At 40.4% G+C, this 21,646-nt stretch overlaps 1 protein-coding gene across 3 annotated transcripts in view; it reads right to left on the reverse strand.

Moving 5' to 3' along the window:
* The window catches only part of CEP72 (centrosomal protein 72), a 67,759-nt gene that overhangs the window by 34,461 nt on the left and 11,652 nt on the right, over window positions 1-21,646 (reverse strand). For all 3 annotated transcript variants that reach the window (XR_014710464.1, XR_014710465.1, XM_084620895.1), the window contains exons 4-11: window positions 20,828-20,942; window positions 15,962-16,140; window positions 15,100-15,203; window positions 12,169-12,220; window positions 11,294-11,506; window positions 8,580-8,887; window positions 5,864-6,002; window positions 1,827-2,029 (exon numbers count right to left, since the gene is read on the reverse strand). Coding sequence is in view for 1 of the 3 variants with exons in the window: in XM_084620895.1 (XP_084477021.1) it covers window positions 1,827-2,029; window positions 5,864-6,002; window positions 8,580-8,887; window positions 11,294-11,506; window positions 12,169-12,220; window positions 15,100-15,203; window positions 15,962-16,140; window positions 20,828-20,942 (1,313 nt within the window). In the remaining 2 variants the exon portion in view is untranslated. The remainder of the gene's footprint in view (window positions 1-1,826; window positions 2,030-5,863; window positions 6,003-8,579; window positions 8,888-11,293; window positions 11,507-12,168; window positions 12,221-15,099; window positions 15,204-15,961; window positions 16,141-20,827; window positions 20,943-21,646) is intronic.

Consider the following 21,646-nt stretch of genomic DNA (forward strand, 5'->3'; position numbering starts at 1 on the left):
CCTAGCATTACAAGCACTGCACTCGTGAGCACAGCAATAAATATTAATGGCTTTCAGCTTCAAATTACTGCCTCAAGGCATCCCTGATCCTTTTGGCCCTGCGCTGCACCCCTCTAAATAGCCCTGTTCTCTAGATGTTCAAACTCAGCCTCCAGGCACTGAGTCTTAGCAGTCCAGCCCTGAGTGAAGCTTTCACCCTTCCCAAATATTATGGAGCGTACAGCACAATTGTCATGGACCAGGTCCAGCTTCCCATATAGGCAGCGCCAGCAGGCCTTCAAACGGCCAAAAGCACACTCAACAGTCATTCTGCATTTGCTCAGTCTGTTGTTGAACCGCTCCATGCTGGTGTCAAGGTGTCCCATGTATGGCTTCATAAGCCACGGAATTAATGGGTAGGCAGGGTCTCCCAGTATCACAATGGACATTTTGACTTCTCTAACGGTGGTCTTCTGATCCGGGAAAAAAGTCCCTGCTTGCAGCTTCCTGAACAGGCCAGTGTTCCAAAAGATGCATGCGTCATGCACCTTTCCGGACCAGCCTGTCTGTGAAACGCCCATGGTGATCCATAAGCACTTGGAGAACCATTGAGAAATACCTCTTCTGATTAATGTACTCAGTGGCTAGGTGGTCTGGTGTCAGAATTGGAATATGCCCCTCTGCAGTTTGGGAGGCCCATTTGTGCAAAGCCATCCACATCACACACGTTGCCCAGAGTCATGGTCTTTCAGAGTAGGATGTGATGAATGGTCCTGCACACTTCTGCCAACATGAGTCCAATGGTCGACTTTCCCACTCCGAATTGGTTAGCAACCGATCGGTACCAGTCTGGAGTAGCCAGCTTCCACAGCGCAATCACCACACGCTTCTCCAACTGCAGGGCTGCTCTCATTCTCATCCTTGCGCTTCAGAGCTGGGGCAAGCTCATCACACTGTCCCATGAATGTGACTTTTCTCATCTGAAAATTCTGCAGCCACTGCTCGTCATCCCAGATGTGCATGACAATGCAATCCCACCACTCAGTGCTTATTTCCCGAGCCCAAAAGTGGCATTCCACTGTGGGCAGCACCTCCATGAATGCCACAAGCAATTTCATGTCATACCTACTACATGTGGCAAGATCAATGTCGCACTCCTCTTGCCTTTATAGTTTAAGGAATAACTCCACTGCCACTCGTGACATGTTGGACAGAGCGAGCAGCATACTGGTCAACAGTTCGGGATCCATTCCTGCTGACCAAAGAGGCAGAGCCCGCAGCACACAAACTGTTGAAAGATGGGGCCAAATGCAGATGGAAACACAGGGATTGCTGGGATGCAAAGCAATAGATCACAGAGCGAGGGGATAGGACCCAGGATGCCCCGTGACCTCCCCCATCTTCCCACAACTCTTAGAGGCAGAAGAGGAAGAGATGCTCTGTGGGATAGCTGACCAGAGTGCACCGCTCCAAATACCGCTGCAAGTGTGAATACGCTATTCCACATGCAGCTGATAGTGTGAACACACAACAGCGGTTTCCCTTCAGGGGTCTCTGAGCGGTGCTGTAACTCTGCCAGTGTAGACATACCCTTAGTGATGACTGACAAACTAGCTCTCTGTAGTCCAGAGAGATTCAGGCTTTTCACATATTCCAGTGATCAAAATCAATTTGAACTCTGATCAGCACAAATTGAAAGCTAGTGTATTAACTATACCCACTAACAAGATCTTTCCAGTTTGAATTAGAAACTCAGATATGATTAAACACTTAAGTTTTACCACACATGCATTCAATTTCATCCACACCACAGAATCATTAGAAGAAAACAGAAGTGCCATAATCACCATGTCTTTTTGAGTAGTGCTCAGTTCTGACATCAGACTGTTAATCTTTATGTTGTATTGTTGATCTTGTTCAGACAAATGACTTTGTGAAGTCTTTTTCTCTAAGAGCAGATTATTCACCTCCTGACACATTGTTTCAGAATCTTTTTGTTGATCCGCAGGTGCAGATTTCTGCATTGCAGACAAAACAGGCCCTGCCTGAGCTGTGAATTAAAAACAGAACAGAGCAGATTAGGCAAGGGTCTCAAACAATGTCTGTAGTTAGTGATAATGGTACAAAATCTGATCAGTGATTTCTATTGACTTCAATTGAGTTAATCTGAAATTACGCTACAGTAATTTATTGCAGAACTCAGCTCAGTAAGTGTAACTGGACTGAAGAAAATTGCTTTCCTGTAAACTTGATAACACATCCTACTCCTACATTTCTGCAATGGAAAGGTAATATCAAAACTGTATTATGTCATAAATCAAGTACTCAAAATCCAGGAAATACAAATTACATGTTTGATGGCTAATTTTTAGGATTTTAAGTTACTCCCATTGCCAACCAGCAGCAGTGTCTCATTCAAGTGTGTGCAAGAGCTGCACTTAGGAGAAAGTGATAGCCATGCCAGGCTTGAGGGCAGGGCACTGCTGCATGAATGTATTGGGGGTTCCAAGAAAACTGTAACCAGCAGAGGCAGCAGCTCCATTCCTCATGGCAGATGATAAAGAGAGTTCCCAAACAAAATAGCCTGCAGCACCTACTCCCTTCAGTTTACTGTACTGTGACATATCATGCTACAATCCAGACTAATGGATAGCTGTGTCATCCCAGACCTCTAACCTACGGTGCCCTTTGCAATGCTTTGCTGCTGTTGCCTCCAGCATGCAGCTCGCTCCCAGCTATGTCTGTCTGTGTGCTGCAGCCAACCAGCCACACCTTGGCTCTTACCAGCCTTGGTTATCCTGCAGGTGACGCCAACACACACCCCGTCTTAGATTCCCCCCAGAAATATATGCCCTGTACAACCCAGCCCTCTCCTGGATACTACAAATTCATATAAAGCCTGTTATTACTTTAATAGAAAAAATATGCACATAACTTGCTACCCCAAATTAAGTTTCCCAGATGCTTCCATTTAAACACACTGGATTAGATCAAACAATAAAACAAGTTTAACTATAAAGAGACTTTGAGTACAAGTAATGGGGCACAAAAGTCTGAAAGGGTTACAAGAAAATAAAGTTAAAACACTGCTGGTGCCTAACTTAATCTAGATCAGGTTCAAGCAAGGTTTCTCACCATATGCATTCAGCAGTCTTACTGACTTAATTTCTTAGGTCAGGATCCCTTCTCTAGTCCAGCGAATGCTTCCTTTGTCACTTCTGGTGCCATGAATACAACGGGGGGGCGGGAGGGGGAATTCTCTTAGGGTGTTTGTCCCTCCTTTTTATAGTCTCCCTCTTGAAAAACACTTCCAGCTAAAATTCAGGAAACAAAGAGTCTAACGAGAAGGATGTTCCCTACTGCTTTTCCTAGCCTGTTTAAGCACCCTTTGTTTCCCCTTCCTGCTTGATTACTCTGTTTACTGCTTAAATGCAAATTAAGCAGAGCACACATTCCTTTGTTTGAGAGAGAGAGCTGTTTGCCAATCTCAGTTTGGAACATGTGTTAATAACATACAGTGAAATCTTGTAACTTCACATGCAATGTTGCCACACACATTTTATTGTGACAATAATGGCCAGCAAATTGTAAGTTTTCAAATGATACCCAAATGATAGCATACATTGTACGAAGATTATTACAATAATGTGTAGGGTGTGGACATGGGTACATTCTGTCACATATACAAAATGAATTTTTTAGAAAAATACCATGCTCAGTAGCCCTACCTGTTGCTTAATTATGCATTCTCGTAACCTTCATCTGGAAATTCATCTCCACATGGAAATTCTGATACTTCACAGAACACAGAAGTTTTGATCTGTAAAGATCTGAGTTGCATCACTCCTTTCCTATTTAATATTGTTCATTCTACTTATAGAAGAATGGCCATATTGGGTTAGACTAATGGTCCATCCAGCCCAGTATACAGTCTTCCAATAGTGGCCAATGCCAGATGATTCAGACCTCCACAACATCCCCTGGCAACAAGTTCCACAGGTTGTCTGTGTTGTGTGAAGCAGTACTTCCATTTGTTTATAAACCTGCCTCCTATTAATTTCACTGGGTGACACACCCCTCCCCCAGTTAGTGTTTATGTGAAGGGGTAAATAACACTTCCTTATGCACTTTCTCCACACTATTCATGATTTTATAGACCTCTGTCTGCAAAGGTGAAGTTAAGTAACTTAGGCACCTTAGCAATAGTTATAAATATTAAGGGAAGGGTAACAACCTTTATGTATACAGTAACATAAAATCCGTCCTGGCCAGATGTACTGAATCACTTTACCTGTAAGAGGTTAAGAAGCTCAAACAACCTGGACCAATAAAGAAAGATGATACTTTCAAATATGGGGGGGGAGGTTTTGTTTGTGCTCTCTTTGTTTGTTCCCTCTCTGGACAGAGAGAGAGACCAGGCAGGTAAAACATCTCCTGAAAGCATACCTGAAATGACCCATCTAAGATTACAAAAACTGTAAGTAAGGGCAAGGAAATGCGTTAGATTATCTTTTGTTTTAGCTTGTGAATTTTCCCTATGCTAAGGGGTAATTTCATTCCTGTTTTGTAACTGTGAAGCAGAGTCAGAGGGGAATCCTCTGTGTTTTAAATCTTTTTATTTACCCTGTGAAGTTACCTTCCATCCTGATTTTGGAGGTGTGATTCTCTTACCTTTTTTTTTTTTTTTTTAATAAATAAAATTCTTCTTTTAAGAACCTGAATGATTTTCAGTGTCCTAAAAACCAAGGGGTTTGGTCTGTGCTCACATTGTAACCAATTGGTTAGTATATTATTCTCAAGCCTTCCCAGGAAAGGGGGTGAAGGGGCTTGGGGGAATTGGGACTCCAAGTGACCCTTTTCCTGAATTTTCGTCTACATCACTTGGTGGTGGCAGCAATACTGTCTAAGGACAATGAAAGGATTTGTGCCTTGGGGAAGTTTTTAACCTAAGCTGATAGAAATAAGCTCAGGGGGTCTTTCATGCAGGTCCCCACATCTGTACCCCAGCGTGCAGAATGGGGAGGGAACCCTGACAGCAACACAGATAGTAGTAGATCCATTACAGCAGTACCGCACCTAAGGTGGGGGTAAAATAAAATGTATGAATTAATTTCCTTTTTAATAGGTGATTGTAGCAAAAGGAGTTTCACTAATTCACTGTGCCAGGTTTATACCCAGCTCATCATATATTCCCTGACATGCCAGCACAGCTATACTAGCCTGGATGCGACAGGGTGAGGAAGACAAAGAGGGAAGGGAAGCCAAACCTTCACCCTACTCTTCCCCCTCCCATCCATTTGCACAAGGCAGAGGACATAGTGGTTCTGAAGAGCCTGCTTCCCTTTCTGTGCTGTTCCCCATTATGTGAGTATCTGATGCAGAAAAAACAGAGGCATCTTGTGCTGCTGGGTTGCAACGTAGCCCTAAATTAAGATCCAAGCTAGTTGGTCTAACATTAGTGGTGCAACATCTTACTTCTGTCTGGCCTGAGACCATCATTCTAACACTGTATTTTTATTCACTTCTGGTTTTCATGTCCAATTAATAAGTAAAATAAAAGCCACCTTATGCACTGATGTGGAATTGCTTATGACTGTCTTCTGTTCATAATGTGTTGAGTGGATTATTATTATCGGATTAGGTTCTGGAAATCTGATTACTAATTATCGTGCCATAGACATAGGCTAAAATCTATCATTTAAATTACACTACTCAAGATAGAATTATATCACAAACTCACAAAACCTGAAAACACTAATCTGTTAATCCAGGAAGCTCCTGTGTTTTCAAGCAAGCCTCAATAAATAATGATTTTTCTATACATCACTTATATAAATCTTCGGTTGTTCACTAATCCCTGTTAAAATATCTTTTTCCTACTTACAAAGAAATTTCTCATTGCAGTGGAGTGATTTATAACCATTCCAATATTTGTCCACTAAGTCCAGAAGATGTTCCATAGGTGTTGCTTCATACAGATGTTTATTAGCTGATTGAGTTGCTACTTGATGTGTTTCAAACACCTGAATTAAAAAAAAAAATTCTTTTTCATGCATTAGAACTGCAAATGTTTTCAATTTGGTCCATATAACCTTTAAAACTACAGAAATGTGACATGCAACAAAGAGAGGAATTTAAAGGGACAGAGTCAGGTAGTTTTGGCCCAAAATTGGTGTTGGTTACTAAAAAACAAACAAACATAGAAAACAACACTAATATTACAGTGGTGGCCTTATAGTACCAGCTAATTTTAAAGATGCAATTTCCTTCATAGTTCCCAGTATTCTCACACTTTTATTTCTGAAAACTTTTGGTCTGAAAATACCTATGCTTGGTTTCTGCCTGAAGGAGAACTGTCTAGGAAAAATTCTGACCACAATTTTGTCAACATTTTTTATTTACGTGAGGGTAAAATATCATTACATGCAGGGCTGGTAGTACTGTACTGCCTATTAAGGTTGCCTGACACTTCCCACTATAAGATCCGGTTTTCAGTTGCTTATAACTTTGCCAAACTTTAACCATTTCCATTGAAATTGTACACGTTGGGTGTTTTTGCCTGGTTTTTTTTTTTTGGCGGTGGCAGGGGGAAGAAGAGGGGGTTGGGGGAAATTGCAGCCAAAACAAGTCATTTCCAAAAACCCAGCTAGAAAAAATACATTTTGCCCATGTTAATAACTTCTGATGATCTTTTCTCTGAACAACTCTGGCATCTCCATGCTTTGCAATCGTGACTTGAAATCTGACAGGGGAGTGGCCTTTTTGTCAGGCATGTGTTGTTTGCCCCCTTATATAAATTTGCCCAAATCTGGCCAATTTATAAGCCGGGGGGGGGGGGGGGGACGACACACACACCAGTCTGCACATGCTCAGTAGAGGGTTCCTAGACTTCAGTTACCATAATCTCCAAAGATTTCATCTTCACTGAGAATGCTTGAGCCTCTCACAGTTCCTAATGCTGACCGGACTGCCATGCACCATCCCCATCACTTGGTTAGTCACTTGCCTAACACTGCACAGGAACTCTGTGGCACAGGCAAGGACAGAATCCAATACCGAGGGCAGAATTCAACTGCCTTAACCATGATACCATCCTTTCCCTTCCTGCAATCCCCTGCCTCATTCACTACACACCTTCCAACTTCTGCAACAAATGAGGCAGGGGTGATCCAGACAACAGCCTCCTTCACTTCACAATCCTGATTCATCCCCAGAGCAAGCTCCTTTGCACTGAATGAGGAAATGGATCAGTGGGGGAAAAAAAACAGCACTTGATCACATAATTAGAGAACACATAATTGTATTATTTATAACCTGTACATGGAAGGGGCCAGGCAACATTAATTCTAACATTTTCTAACTTTTTGAGTACTTGAATTTGCAAGCTTAATGTTTTTAAATGTAGTTTTTCTTGTGTAATATATACACATAGAGGGAGAAAAATGTGTTTTCTCCAGGACAACAACTGTAATTAAACATTTTTGAATAGAGTTACAGCAAAAACAAATGGAATTTGAAACACCATACACATACAGTACTGCTTGGTTTGGGCAGTGGGAAAGTAAAAAGTTGTAAGTGATTGAAAGTTTTTTTGAGCTTTCAGATCAGCATCTACTAAATTTCAGCAGAGCTTAATGAAGCTCCATCTCCATCTGACACTAAGTCCCTCTCAACTTAGCCAAGGGTCTCGTGCCCAGTTACCTCAGTCTGCTCTAGGACAATTTTCAGGAGGGAGATAGAAGCTTTTACTAAACATACACAGAAAAATCTTCTCTCAGACAACCATTACATCAGGGAGAGCTGATACATATAAAAATGAATCCTGCAAGAACAGGGTCTTTTTGCAAGGTTTACTGACTACTGCGATATTCAGTACATTGTAATTTTTCATTTTTAAAAAGTATATCTCTGTGAAGTTGCAGCCACTACAGTATAAAACTTTCTCCTGCCAAAGAATAGCATTTATCTCCCAAATTGTGAATAAGCATGGGGTATTTGCTTTTTATTTTAAAAAAAAATTTTCAAAAAATTGACTGTTGCCAACTCCCAAAATTTTAATCATAATTTCTATTTACTGTAAGGAACAAAACAATCCTGCATTTTTAGGGAGCTGGAGAGGATGATCTAACAATTTTTCTATTAACTAACTTGAAGCTGCTGCAGAAATTCCAGGGCAACACAGAATTCTGCGCTGCTATGCCACAAAAGTCAGGAGGCCTTGCTGCAAAGGTTAGGTCCAGTAAACAACAAAGCACACAGGGCCTTGCCATAAACTGTCAGTATGTCATCTTGACAATCCTCAGGTTTTTTTTTACTGCATCAGTGAGATTAATAGTCACTCCTAAACCATCTTCCTCAGTGGTAGCATTCTGCAGTGTCAGATCAGATAATGACCACGCTAAACTACTGTGGATGTTATGGGCACCCATTCATGGAAGGATAAAAAGAGTGCACCAATGACAAATTGGTATTGGTTGAGGAAAAACTAAACACTTTTGTTTTGTCTTTAGTAATTGTCCATTTTAATAGTTCAGTCTAATAATAAATAATGAAACTAAACATTTTAAAGAAATTACCAACTCTTCTGTTCTAGCATTTACCTCTCTGACATCTGTAGTTTTGCTATTTGGCCTTTGCTCTTCAGGTCCAGGTCCCTGAATGGAAGGGGGATGGTTTCTGCCACTCTCTTGCATGGTTTCTTGTTTAGACACATTCACATTAACATTAGGTTGTCCATTATTTTTCTGCAAAGCTGCAGGGTAAGTTTGGTTCTGAACTGGTTGGTTTCCTCCATTATGTGATATTCTATTGCAAAGTAATCTAGATGCTGATAATGTATTAAAAATCTTCTGAGCCTGTGAATGTATCTTTGGAGAGGAGAGGACTGGAGAAGAAATTTCTTGAGAGTCTCCAAAAGAAAAAATACAGAGTCACTTAAACAGAATGACCTTGTTCTTTTAAATTAGCATCAAAAGTCAAAATTAACAAAACATGAACATTCCATTTTTAAACAAGGGTTGAATTATTTTTTTCTGAATACTGGTGAAGAGATTATAAAGTTAATTGGTTCAGAGAACAGGTTTATTACTAGGATGGGTCAGGAAAATTTAACTTTTTTCAGCTTTGAAATAAGCATGTTTTCACTGAATGACATCTAAAGGACATATTATATACATTATTTCAAAATGAATAACAGATTTACCCCAAGTCTACTAGTCATTCAATATTATGTACAGTGCCACTCAGTCTTACAATTATATGTTATTGAAAACAAATGGCAAGCATTATGTAGAGATATTATTCTAATAGTTACAGTAAAATGTTTGTTTAAAAAACTAGAGGCAGGTTAAGATTGAAGCCCAAATTTAAATTTACTGAATTAAAAAACAAAAACAAAAAACACCTCTGTCCTAAGCGTAAGCATGATAAGCTACATGGAAGACTTAATATCAAAATTAAATTTCTAAGGGAAACTGTCCAAAAAAATTTAACTACAGAGCCACTACTTGGGCGTAGTACAAATGTCATTCCATGACAGTAGCATTTAGAACTTTTAAAGTACTAATGTTCATGATAACCTAATATGCTATGGAATCAGTGAAGACTGAGTAAGTCAAACCAAGTAATATTTGGCTCCAGTGCTCTTTACGTGAGAGCTGTTTATGATGTGGCCAACAACAGTCCTTTGTACTTAAATTGAAAGACACTAGTTGAATAAAAGTATTTCATTACTATAGTCTAGAATATGGGTACATACTTCAGGAAATGAGTGGAGAGTTCATTTATTAAACAATCCTTGTAAAATGGCAAACATACAGCAGTATTAGAAAAATCCACTAGGTGGGGCCATTGACATGGACCAGATATTAAATCAGAGACCTTCCAAGAAGATTTCAACCAAAATTCCTTCTGGGGACTGTGGTTGCTGCACAGTCCTCCTAGAGCTAATTTAAGACGATGTCTTCACTGCAGAAGAAAAAGGTCTGGGGGGTTTATTTACTTTTTATCTTGAGATGGCTGTCCATATAGTGGAGACAACACACTGGTACTTTTCTACTCGAGCTGGGTGAAATTTTTCAGTCCAATACCTTATTTGCCAAAAAAATGCATTTTCAGGGCAATTAAATCTATTTACAAATCTGGGTTGATTTCAGAAAATAGTTTCAGCTCAATAAATGAGAAAAATTCAAAAGAAAATTGTTCGTATCAATGTTTTTTAAATGAGACATTTCAACGTTTCAAAACAAAGTTTCATTTTGATATCTAGCTAGACTTGTTTAAATTTTAAAAGTAACAAAATATTTCACTTTGTTTGACCTCTAACAAACTTTGTTTTCATTTCAGTCACTAAACTGAAAAATCAGTTATTCACTCTGCTCTACTTTTTACTTCGCAGCTCCCTGGGGGGCATAGGCTTGACCTCTACTAGCTACGGTATGCCTTGTCTCTACTATGATTTCTCTCTGAGCGCTCACTCTGTTTTCTCTAGAAAAGAGGAGGAGAGGGAGAGTTAGTCAGAGGCTCCCCCAAATAACTGAAATAAGCTATTGGGCTAGATTCTGTGGTGTATGTCTCAAGAAGCTCAGCACAGATAGCAGCGCTCCAGGCATCTTTGGGTCTACCAGATTGTACCTGTTCTAAGGGCCATTACAGCCCTTAGTGTAAGTCAAAGTGTTTCCAAGGGGTTCTTTAATTTATGGCAACCTCTCCAGCTATTTTGGGTTGAAGAGCAACCCCTAGTAATGTTGCTCCAAATGCTATGGCCAGTCTCCCTTCTGCCATGCCCCTATGCCGGGTACTGTCAAATTGGGAGGGGCAGCACGGAGCCATGTACGCTGGTCCCATGCTGGTCCTGCACCAGGGAAAATTCTCTCTGGGGCCCTTGCAGTTCCATTATGACTCCTATATGCCACCGGATGTGATGTGCGGGAGACACACTCGTCTTTCACCAACCTGTGAGTAAATAAAAATGTACGCAAGTCACATCTTGACTAGAATTTCAAAAAGTTGTTTATAATCTGATTGAGTAATCACATCTGACTGTACACTATGCAGACTTTGCTGACTAACGAATACAGAACACACGGAAATTCACTGGATTTGTAGACAGTTTGGGGTTTGTTTGTTTTTTCATTTGGATTTAACAGAGGTCTGACTAGAAAGATTAGAAATACACTCAGAAAACCACAAATGAGATAGCAGAACTGCTGTAACCAGACACTTCCATATAAATGCACAGGGGACAATGAAAGTTTGCATTATAGAGGTTAACTGAACAACTCAAGAAAGAGCACAACATTTCTGCATTTGTTACCTGGATGGGGTGTGAAATTGGCATGGGTTGTAATTTTTTTATAAGATTCAGCCTCATCTTGAAATTTCAGATTAGGATCTCTCTTAAGAAGATCTTCAGTCTTATTGTCTGAAAATGTAACTTTAGTGCTATTTTTCCTTTTCTCATTCCCTTGCTTAATGGTATTATGTACAACAGGCAGAGTTGGTGAACAATCAGGCAAACTTCTGTACTCTAGAAACAAATTATATTATGTTTTAAAAACTTATTTAATCCCCTTAAATTAGATGGTAGGAAGTAACATAATAAACACACATCTTGGAATTTGTAACATAGAATACTCGTTGGTGATCCTCTATCAGAGTTAACTTTTTTTAAAAAATGGTAAATAAATGTCTGTTTATTTTTGCACTGAAATTAATCCACGTTTTAAATCTTTATTCAGGAAACTGAGTGTGTATAGCTTTATAAATTTCTAATTCAACATTCAAATGAGTCTCCTGTAGGTCTCCACACAATAGCAATACACAGGATGCAGAATTATTGGCATAAGGTATGAACCTGAAATATTTTCAAATGCTATTACAGGGCCAAGAATGAGTAATTTTATTGTTGATAGAAGCATCTGACACAAACATGAAGTCAATGATTCAAAACTAGAATAGATTAAATTATTCTCTCAGTGCATGTTGAAGCCCTCAGCTTTTCCGTTATTTGTCAGTAAAACTCCCATAGCAGTAAAATTAATGGTAAATAGTCCCATTAAATTGGAATATCCTATAATTGACAAATTAGATTAAAAACTACATAATCTTTACTCATTTGTTGTACTACAGATTGTTCTTTGTACACAGACATAATATACAGCACAAGGTTAACACACAAACAACTGTTACCTTTGTCAGTTTCCTGAACTTTCAACGCATTTCTGTTTTCTGAACTACCATCCTAGATTTAAAAATATCAATACATAATCAGTATGAAAACATAGCACTCAGGAAACTATACTGCAAATCTGATAAAGTGCTTCAAATCAAGACTTATGCCTTGAAAGCCTTATTCTGCTTCTTAAAATCATATCATCAGCTATTATAGGAAAAGCCACAGAATCCAGGACTCAGTACAGGTAAATAAAGGAGGTATGTATTTTAAAATAAGATTGTTTTTAAAGTGCAAAGATAGTTGCACTTTTGAGCACACATTGTAACTGGTTTGGTATGCTGAATAATTTATTAAGAAAACTTTCTAAACTTTAGTTCATCTTTACGTAAAGTGTATTGCCACTTAGATCCCAAACCCATGAAGTCTTGTATGCAGGTGCTTAACTTTAAGGATCTGCATAAATCTTTGCAGGATTGGGGCCCTAGAGTTTACAATTCAGTAGAAATTTTGGCAGGCAATGTCTTCCCTGAATTAACTGTACTTCCTATTAAAAGGACATGTAAGTGAATAAATACATTAACAAGAAAACATTTTGAAAGTGCTTGTCTAGAATTCTCCTTTTCTCCCACTACTTTTTCCCCCTTTCAAAAGGGAGATAGAAAACAAATGTTGAAGCCAATAGTAGATTTTATAGATACAGAACAGTACTCAGCTTATTATTTATTACTGGACCAGAACATTGAAATATTTAGCAAGATGGTCATGGCACCTTGGGGTGTGAATCTGCCACACACTAAACTGTCCAGGTGGACCCTGCTGATGGGTGTTAACAGTTTGCTAGTGCACTTTGATCTAGTCCAGAGAACTAAATCAATGCACACTAACAAACTATTAATATGCAAAAAGAAAAGGAGTACTTGTGGCACCTTAGAGACTAACAAATTAATTTGAGCATAAGCTTTTGTGAGCTACAGCTCACTTCTTCGGATGTATTAGCAGGGTCCACAGGGACAGTTGGTCCATAGCAGGCTAGGGCAGGGAAGATTCACACCTCTGTTTGCCGCAAACTAAATGTTCACATAGACAAGCCCTTACCATGCATTAGTGCAAAATTCTAGGGAATAATTTAAGAGTAATTTCTGAAACTCTATTCTCACTTTAACTCATATCTTACCTTTGAAAAAAAATTTTTTTTTATTCTGGGCCAGACTCAGGCTGTAGGTGCAAATATAAATTTTTCTCCATGCCTCAGAAAGCACTCGCCTACTTAAAGTAGTGACTCTCTCACAAAAAAACAGATGGGCTTTGCAATGTGACCCAAAGATTAAGAACCTTAAGCCCTCTCTCTCCCAAAGAAGGGAGCAAGATCTAGAACTGAGGAGTCTCCTCTGAAAAACACTCTGCCATGAGACCCCTCATGTAAATTTGGGGCCAGTCAATTTAAGAAGACTTGATGGTCTCAACAGTTAGACAAAAGTATAAGGAGAGAGGTGGCTGCTTAAGCAGTCAGGGCCCAAGCAATAATGAATTTCTGACAAAAAAAACCCAATATCTTGAACTGTACCCAGATTAAATTGGTAGCCAATGAAGTCTCGGGAGCATAGATTTAAATGGTCCTTTTCTAAAATACCACTGAGTCTGCAGCACATTCTGCATTAGCCTCTCTTTGCATGCAATACTACTAAGCAGTGGACGTGCCAAAACCAGAAATAGCCTTGGTTTAAAAGGGAAGGGGCTGCCGATAGGGCCTTCTCCATGAAGGAAACCTAGGCTTTGGAGCTCACTCTCCTCCTGATCCAAATTACTCCAAAGCTGTTTACCTTCAAGACACTGAAAACACCTCTATTTGCTCAAGATTTTGGAGAAGGATATCTTTATTTTTCCCTTTTTAATTTTGGCTAAATGGGTAATGTTAGGTTACTTGTCTTGATTAATATTTTTCCATTACCTGTCAAAGGCACCTACACACAAAAGACACTTTGTGAATGTAAACTGAAATCTATTCAGGCAAAAATGGTCATTATATATGGCTCTGAGCATTAACATTTAAATTCCTTGGATTTTGGCACGTACCAGGTCAGTGCCAAATGGGGATTGAAACCAACCTGTACATTAGTAATTACATGTATTAATGGATACTGTGTTGGTTCTACGACTGATTTTAATCAGCATCCACCCATTTCTGCCAAAGAGATTTTGCCTGTCAGGCACCTAGCATTCTTTTGAAATTATATTAATAAAAACAAACCAACCACCCAATAAAAGCAGCGCTCCATTTTGAACTTTTTTTCTGCTAACCAACTCACAGAACACTAAGGTTATGTCTACACTGCAATAAAAGATGCATGGCTGACGTGGGTCAGCTGATTTTTGTTTTTTGGCTCGTGGGGCTCTAAGACCGCACAAAGCGGGAGGGTCGCAGAGTCTGGACTCCAGCCCGAGCCCTAACGTCTACATTACAATTTTATAGCCCTGCAGTTCAGTACCAAGTCAGCTGACCTGGGCCAGCTGTAGCAGTACAGATTTATGCAATGGGAGTCCTAAAATTTCCCACTGTTGCTACCACTGGTGGTAGCATTAGAATGAGAGTTAGTATAGTCTAACTGCCAGCATTTTAATCATTGTATTACCTAACCGTACTCAGAGCAGGACTGAATGTGATTAAAATAGTGGTAGCTACAAGAGCTTTGAACCAATAGTGGTAGCCATCCCAGTTTTGAACCAATACCATCAACTGAACTAAGCTGAATATACCTGACAAAGACTAGATTCAAACATTTAAGATTACTTCATTTACAGCCAGAGGAAGGGCATTCCTACAAGCCTGCACTTGTGTATCTAGTGTTTCTCCTAAAATCTGTATGGTAGCTTACAGGTTCAAATAGTTAAAGACAACACAATACAAGTTTGTCTGTCTTGGGTTTTTTTTTTTTTTTTTTTTTTACCATAGGCATATTTGCTTGTTGCTTCCACATTTGTAGGCTCTTGGGTCTGGTTTCAGATTTCCTATTCATAGTAAAGCCAACATTATCTTCCATATTGCGAATACCTTAGGAAATCAGAGACTGGATTAAAGTTTAGTTGTTATATAAAACAGGCTAAGTTTAATAGGGTTGCAACATAATACATCTAAGTGTGAAGAGAGGGTAGTTAGAGAGAGCCACAGGGCCTCCCTGGATCTTGGAGGATTGATCCACTAGTTTGAGGCGTCAGTCTTCCTGTTACTTTTACAGGGGTCCAGTCCAGCCCTACCCCATTTCCAAATGCAAAAGGAAGTCCCTCAAAGCACTTGTTCTTTCCAATATGTGGGAATAGCTCAAGGGGGAGGTGACATGGCCCAGAATTCTTAGGGCTCCAGTATAAGTTTCTGGATATAGTACTTGCATGGAGGGAAAGTACTACTACTGCACCTCTACAGAGCTCTTTTGGACTTATGTTATGATTTTTATTTTATAGTATTTTTCAAAGTTTCTACTAAGGGATGTGTCACAAGATAATGGAGGTTTTACTCAATTTCTCTTCCACATAGCATGTTTCATATAAAATATGATGCATAATAAAGACTTCAGTGGAAAAGTAAGCAAAGAATATCAATGTTTACATACAGTTCAATACATAAAAATCTTTAATTTTAGTCTTATTTTATGCAAGCAAAGTAAGTAGACTGCTTTAAAAATGCTAAAGTGATAATTTGAAAATATTCAAAAACAGAAAAGATATGGCCCCTAAACTCTGAAGATCTCCTTTTTAAACTATTCACTAATTACCTAATTCTTATGACAGATTTTTAAATGTATATCAACATACTTTGTAAACTGTGAAATTCTACTTCAGGGTCCTTTTTAGCAGATCCAGTTATTCCAAGAGGTTTGCTCAAGTCCCATTCACACTTTGTAATTAGGTTTAGCACTGCTTCATCTTCTTCATCCATCACTGAACACTTCCTTGACATTGAGTTAATATATGCTATCCGTGGCTGACCAGATCTGTTAAGGAAAATATGTCGTCACACTGTCACCTTATTTTAATGTTGTGGTTTCCTGTATTTAAAGATCCTTTTTCTGTTGATAAAAATCAACTTTACTTATTTTACTGAGTATCAATGTTAGTGGACCAGCCCAGTTTTTTATTCTAGGTAAAACAGTTGTTTTGTTACAAGATATTAGATAATGGATAAAGCACTAGATTGACTCGGGAGATCTGGTTTTAATTCCTAGCTCTACCACAGATTTCCTGTGTGATTTTTAGGCCATTCGTTGAATCTCTGAGTCTCAGTTTCCCATCTACGAAATGGGAATAATACATTCTTTCTTCCACCTTTTGTCTGTGTTGTGTTTTTAGGCCCCAATCCTGCAACTGACTCCAACCTGTACTGTAATTATTGGGGGGGTGGGGGGAATGAATGATAATATGTTGAAAGGAATCTTCCAACATATTTTTAGAAGTAAAATTAAAATGCTCTGATTTGTATGCAACTGCCAGCTAATTTAAGGTTGATTATAAACTTTTAAATCAAATTTGCTGTAAGTTTCAAAATATTTCGTGACTGATTATTGAAAGAATTCAATTCTTAAGATTTAAAAAAAGCAATAACAGCACATGAAATTTACAGCATAACAAGATTAACACCTGCTAATACAGGTAAAGTTTGTAACAGTGGTACTATGAATAAGTTTCTTCCATTAAATAATATCTTTGGAGATATGTGGTCAATCACACCAGCTCCTGAAAAGTAGTTACAGCTGAACTGAGGTTGGATGGCTCAGCCACCAAAGGAAAAGGGAAATTTCCACAAAGGGATTTAGGTGCTTAACTGCTACTTTAGGTTCCCAAAAATACAGATCTCCAAAATCCCATTCAGCTGCTGCATAACCCAGTAGGTGCCTAAATTCCCTAGGTATTTAAGTTTCTGCCAATAAAGTCCCCTACATTTCTCCTGCCCAGTTAGGTGTATAAATTTCTTTGAGAGGTGGGGCTTAAGCAACACCTCTCTCATACAGTATAGGCTGCTCAGCTTGTTGGCTTTTGTGAATCTCATTCTCAAGTGCCTAGGGAGCCCGATCAGTGCCCCATTTGCTAGGCACTGTACAAACATACAACAAAAAGATTGCCCATTAACAATTTAATTACATCTTAGGTTAAGTAAGAGTAACTAAACTGCTTTTAAAATGAGATCCAGAAGGGCAAAAGGCATTTTGAATACAAGAATCCTTCTACCGTAAATCCATTTGTAATGATATTCACTCTCAGAAAATGAACTGATGTCCAGCTCTGGAGGTAGAAAGACAGGCCAACAAGCACTCAGGGTGGAATCCACAAAGGGACTTAGGCATTTCAACAATCAGTGTCATAGCACCTAACAACTCACAGTAACACTGTGATCCGCAAAACATGAGATAGGGTCCTAGGAAGAGATATGCGCCTTCAAAGATGATCCATAAAAACCAGCATGCTAAGCAGGGATCCACCTCAGATATCCCATGGGAGATGCCAAAGCCAGGTATGTGCTAGCCACCTATCTCTGGGCGGGGGACAAGGCTGAAGTCCAGGCTGCAGTGTGGTTCCTTGCTCTGCTTTGGAAACCAGCTGCCTGGAGTCAGGTGGCTTTAGGCACCTCAGCAGTTTCTTGTAGGAATGAGTTAGGCACCTGCCTTACTCTACATAAAACAGCCAGCGGAAGAGGGGATACCTCTGCCCAAACTTTACAACTTTTAGCCTCATGATTAAGGCACTCACCTGCTCCCCCATTCTCTCCTGCTGAAGCTATTCCACTGTAAAAAAATAATGACAGTCACTGGGCCAGAGAGATAGTGAAAGAGTGGTGGTCCAGCGACCGACCAGTGGTTAGGGCACTTACCTGGGAGGTGGGAGACCCTGCTCTAGTCCCTCTTTCATTATTTACCCGCAGAAGAACAGCACCAACAGGAGAGACTGAGGGAGCCCACATCAGAATATTCCATAGCTCAGTAGTCACAGCACCAGCGTTCCCTCTAATTTTTTATGTCCATGTACGGAATGAATTTTGTTATGTGCACCAATATGGAGGTGATGTGTGACACATCACCTCCATATTGGTACACTTAACAAAATTCATGTGGTGGGGGTGGGGCCAGGGCCAAGGGATTTGGAGTGTGGGAAGGGGCTCAGGGCTGGGGCAAAGGGTTGGTGGGCAGTGGGGGTGAGGACTCTGGCTGGGGTGGGGCCAGGCCGGGGATAAGGGGGTTGGAGTTCAGAAGGGGGCTCAGGGCTAGGGCAGAGGGTTGTGGGGGGGGGGATGAGGGCTCTGGTTGGGGTACGGGCTCTGGGGTGAAGCTGGAGGTGAAGGGTTTGGGGTGCAGCCTTCTCTTACCACAGCAGCTCAGGGCCAGGTGAGAGGTACCTCTCACTGGCCCTGGCAGCCCTGGGCCTGGGAAGGGGCTCCTCTCCCCAGCCACGGTAGCTCTGACGGGCCTGGACCGGGAAACGGGCTCCTCTCCCCAGCAGCGCCGGCAGGCCTGGAGAGACTGCTGCGCAGCCATGCAGCTCACAGGGAACATAGCACAGCACTCTTCTGAGAGGTAGGATTTGAACTGGGGTCTCCTTTCTCCCACTCCAGCACAGGGAGGAATTGAACCTGGGCCTCCCATTGAGACCCTTACTATTGGGACAAAAATTATAAAATGGGAGGCACCATCACCACCTCTTCCAACCAGATTTTGAATTCTGATCTGGTAGGTGGCCTCTCAGAATGCTCCACGTGCAACTCAGACAGATGAACACCTTGTGACACTGCTTCCCATATTTTTCAGAGTAATATTATATGATTGTGTCAATCATAATGTATTTTATGCAAGAAATCATGTGATGTATCACTGGAAAGGTTATTTACTAAATATGATTATCCTATTTGTGGGAATGTATCCTTTTTGTATCTAAAGTTAGGACTATTGACAATACATCTGTACTACAAAAGTGTTTGCACCTAGGGAACGCCCACCAGACAGAATGCAATCAGTCTGGCTGGCTAGCTGGGAACAAGTCAACAGACCATTAGGGAGAACAATAGGTCTTTGAAGATGCTAATCTCCCACCTTCCTGAGAAGCTTTCCTGGGATGCTACCAAAAAACCCTCTGATTTATGGCTGCTTTGACACTGCAGAGTCATATGATCAAGTCATCTGGTCCTGGACTCCACTATAGAATACCAGTATTTTTTCGGGGTGGGTGGGGTGGGCAACCACACTAGAAAACAAAGGATTCCCGCTATATGTAAAACCTATTTCAGGCAGGGGAGTGACATAATCAGGGTCATTCTTCACTGAATCCCCAGCCAGGATGGCTGCTGGAAATATCTAAGAAACAAAGACAAAGTGGGGGAGAAGAGCTGAGCCCATGCTAGAAAGGGGTCTGGCCTGTGAAAGAAGAAACCTTGAGTTTTAAGTTGCAAGTAAGAGCACCTTGCCTTCAAGAACCACCTCAATCTAGCTAAAACAACATTTCAGGTGAGAAATTACTACTTGTAACCAGTTTTTTTTTTTAGTATCTTAAACTTAAGTTTGTATGTTTGTTTCATTTGATAGTTAATCTGCTTTGATCTGTTTCCTAAACCTTATAATCACTTAAAATCTATCTTTTGTAGTTAATAAACTTGTTTTTGTTTAGTTTGTGGCATTCATAACTGGGGGGGGGACAAAAACTGTGCACATCTTTCACCACACTGAGGGAGGGAGCAAATTTCATGACCTTACACTGTACAGATTTCTGTGCAGTGCAAGACAATATAATTTTGGGTTTGCACTCAAGTGCTGGGCAATTCCCTAGCTGAAGTCTACTCATGCAGTGCTGATTTCAGTGTCTGTGTCCTTCTGCAGCTGGGTGTGTCCCTACCTGTGTGTGTGTTGGAGGAGGCTTGAGGGTCTGGCTCAGCAGGACAGCATAAGGGAGTCCTGCCTGGTGGAACAGGCGGGCTCAGTGGTACCCCAATACATCAGGTGGCACTGGGGCGGGGGGGGGAAGAGGAACCTGTCACACACCTATCTGTCTGGGGTGTCCAAGAGCTTAGAGTTGAGCAGCAGTGTGCCTACCTAGAGGCGGGAACGTTTACTCTGAAAAATTTGGCATCGACTGAGTTGATGCCTCCACTGTTTGGCAGGCATTTTGTGGATTGCAGCCAAGCCGAAACTGGGATGTACGTGCCTAAGTACCTTCATAGATCGCACACTCAGATACCAGAGATTAGTGCCATTATAAAAATACAAATTGATGGGCACAGCACAGAGAAAGGCTTATTTATAGTAAGAGATCAACAAAGACAGAACTGAATATGAACAGCATTAACTGACAAATGAAGAAAGAGGAATCATGTAACTGGTAATGAGGCAAGAATTCCTAAACCAGAGACCTGTGGTATTCAAAACACATAGAAATTTGCCTGGAGGAATTTAATGCACAAGTAACAAATAGGTAAGGTTTGTCAGACACGGACTTGAGTAATTCCCCAAAGTAACTCATAACGTTTACACTGACGGGACAAGAGAGCCTTGAAGATTTTCCATATGTTTTCACAGCTGCACTTTTTGATTCTTGCACTAAGGATGTTTATAAACTTGCCTGAGTGCAATATTTGCTTTAGAATTAAGCCCTAATTGCCTTTCCAACACTTCAAAACTACTGCTTCTGTTACTTTGTTCATACCTTTCAATTTCATTCACTTTTGCTGTTGGTGAAGAATCTTTTAATTCAAATGCATGATCTGTGGTGAAATGCAAAAGGGATGCTTTTCGTTCACTATCTCTCACTGGTCGATCATCTAGAAAAAAATCCCCACAAAAAGGAATCAATGTCATTAATATTTTTCACTATAGCTTTTAACTCAGGAAATCAGAACGGTATCATGGCACCTTCAAACTGACTACATTTACAGAAGATAAACCTCTGATAACCAGTGAGGGCACAGATTTCATCATGTCAGTTTTAAGGAAAATACATAACGTGCTCCTAGTGGAGAAAAAAAGGCCAAAAGTTAAAAATATATAGATTTCTGAAAGTTCCATTCATTGTGAAAACAACACGTGCATATGTCTAAGCTAATGTTATAGAACATAATTGCTATTCCAGAGCCAACATTTGTAAACCCAACCCATTCTGTAGGGGCTTAAAGTTTTGTGTCTGGGTTTTGTAGGCTTTTTATCTCATAATTCATTTGTAGGAAAACAACCCCTTCACATTTAAATAGACTGTAACAGAGAGGATGATTCTCCTCATTCTGATAGCAGGTGTTGGAAGCCCCGTCAGGCCAGGTATAGCTTATTAGATTCCACCCAGATATAAGGGAGAACGGCAGACAAGAAAGGAAGCCTGGAAACAGCCACGTGGCAGCGGGTATAATAGGCCAGGGAAGGCTGAGCCTGCCCAGGCACAGCTGTGATCTCCTGACACTGGTTGTGTGTTTGGAGGGGGAAGTTTTCTCTTATCATTATGCCCCATACAGGTCCCGGGTCAGCCAAGGAGGTG

The sequence above is a fragment of the Lepidochelys olivacea genome, assembly GCF_965140295.1.
Source record: "Lepidochelys olivacea isolate rLepOli2 genome assembly, chromosome: 2".
NCBI lineage: Eukaryota > Metazoa > Chordata > Testudines > Cheloniidae > Lepidochelys > Lepidochelys olivacea.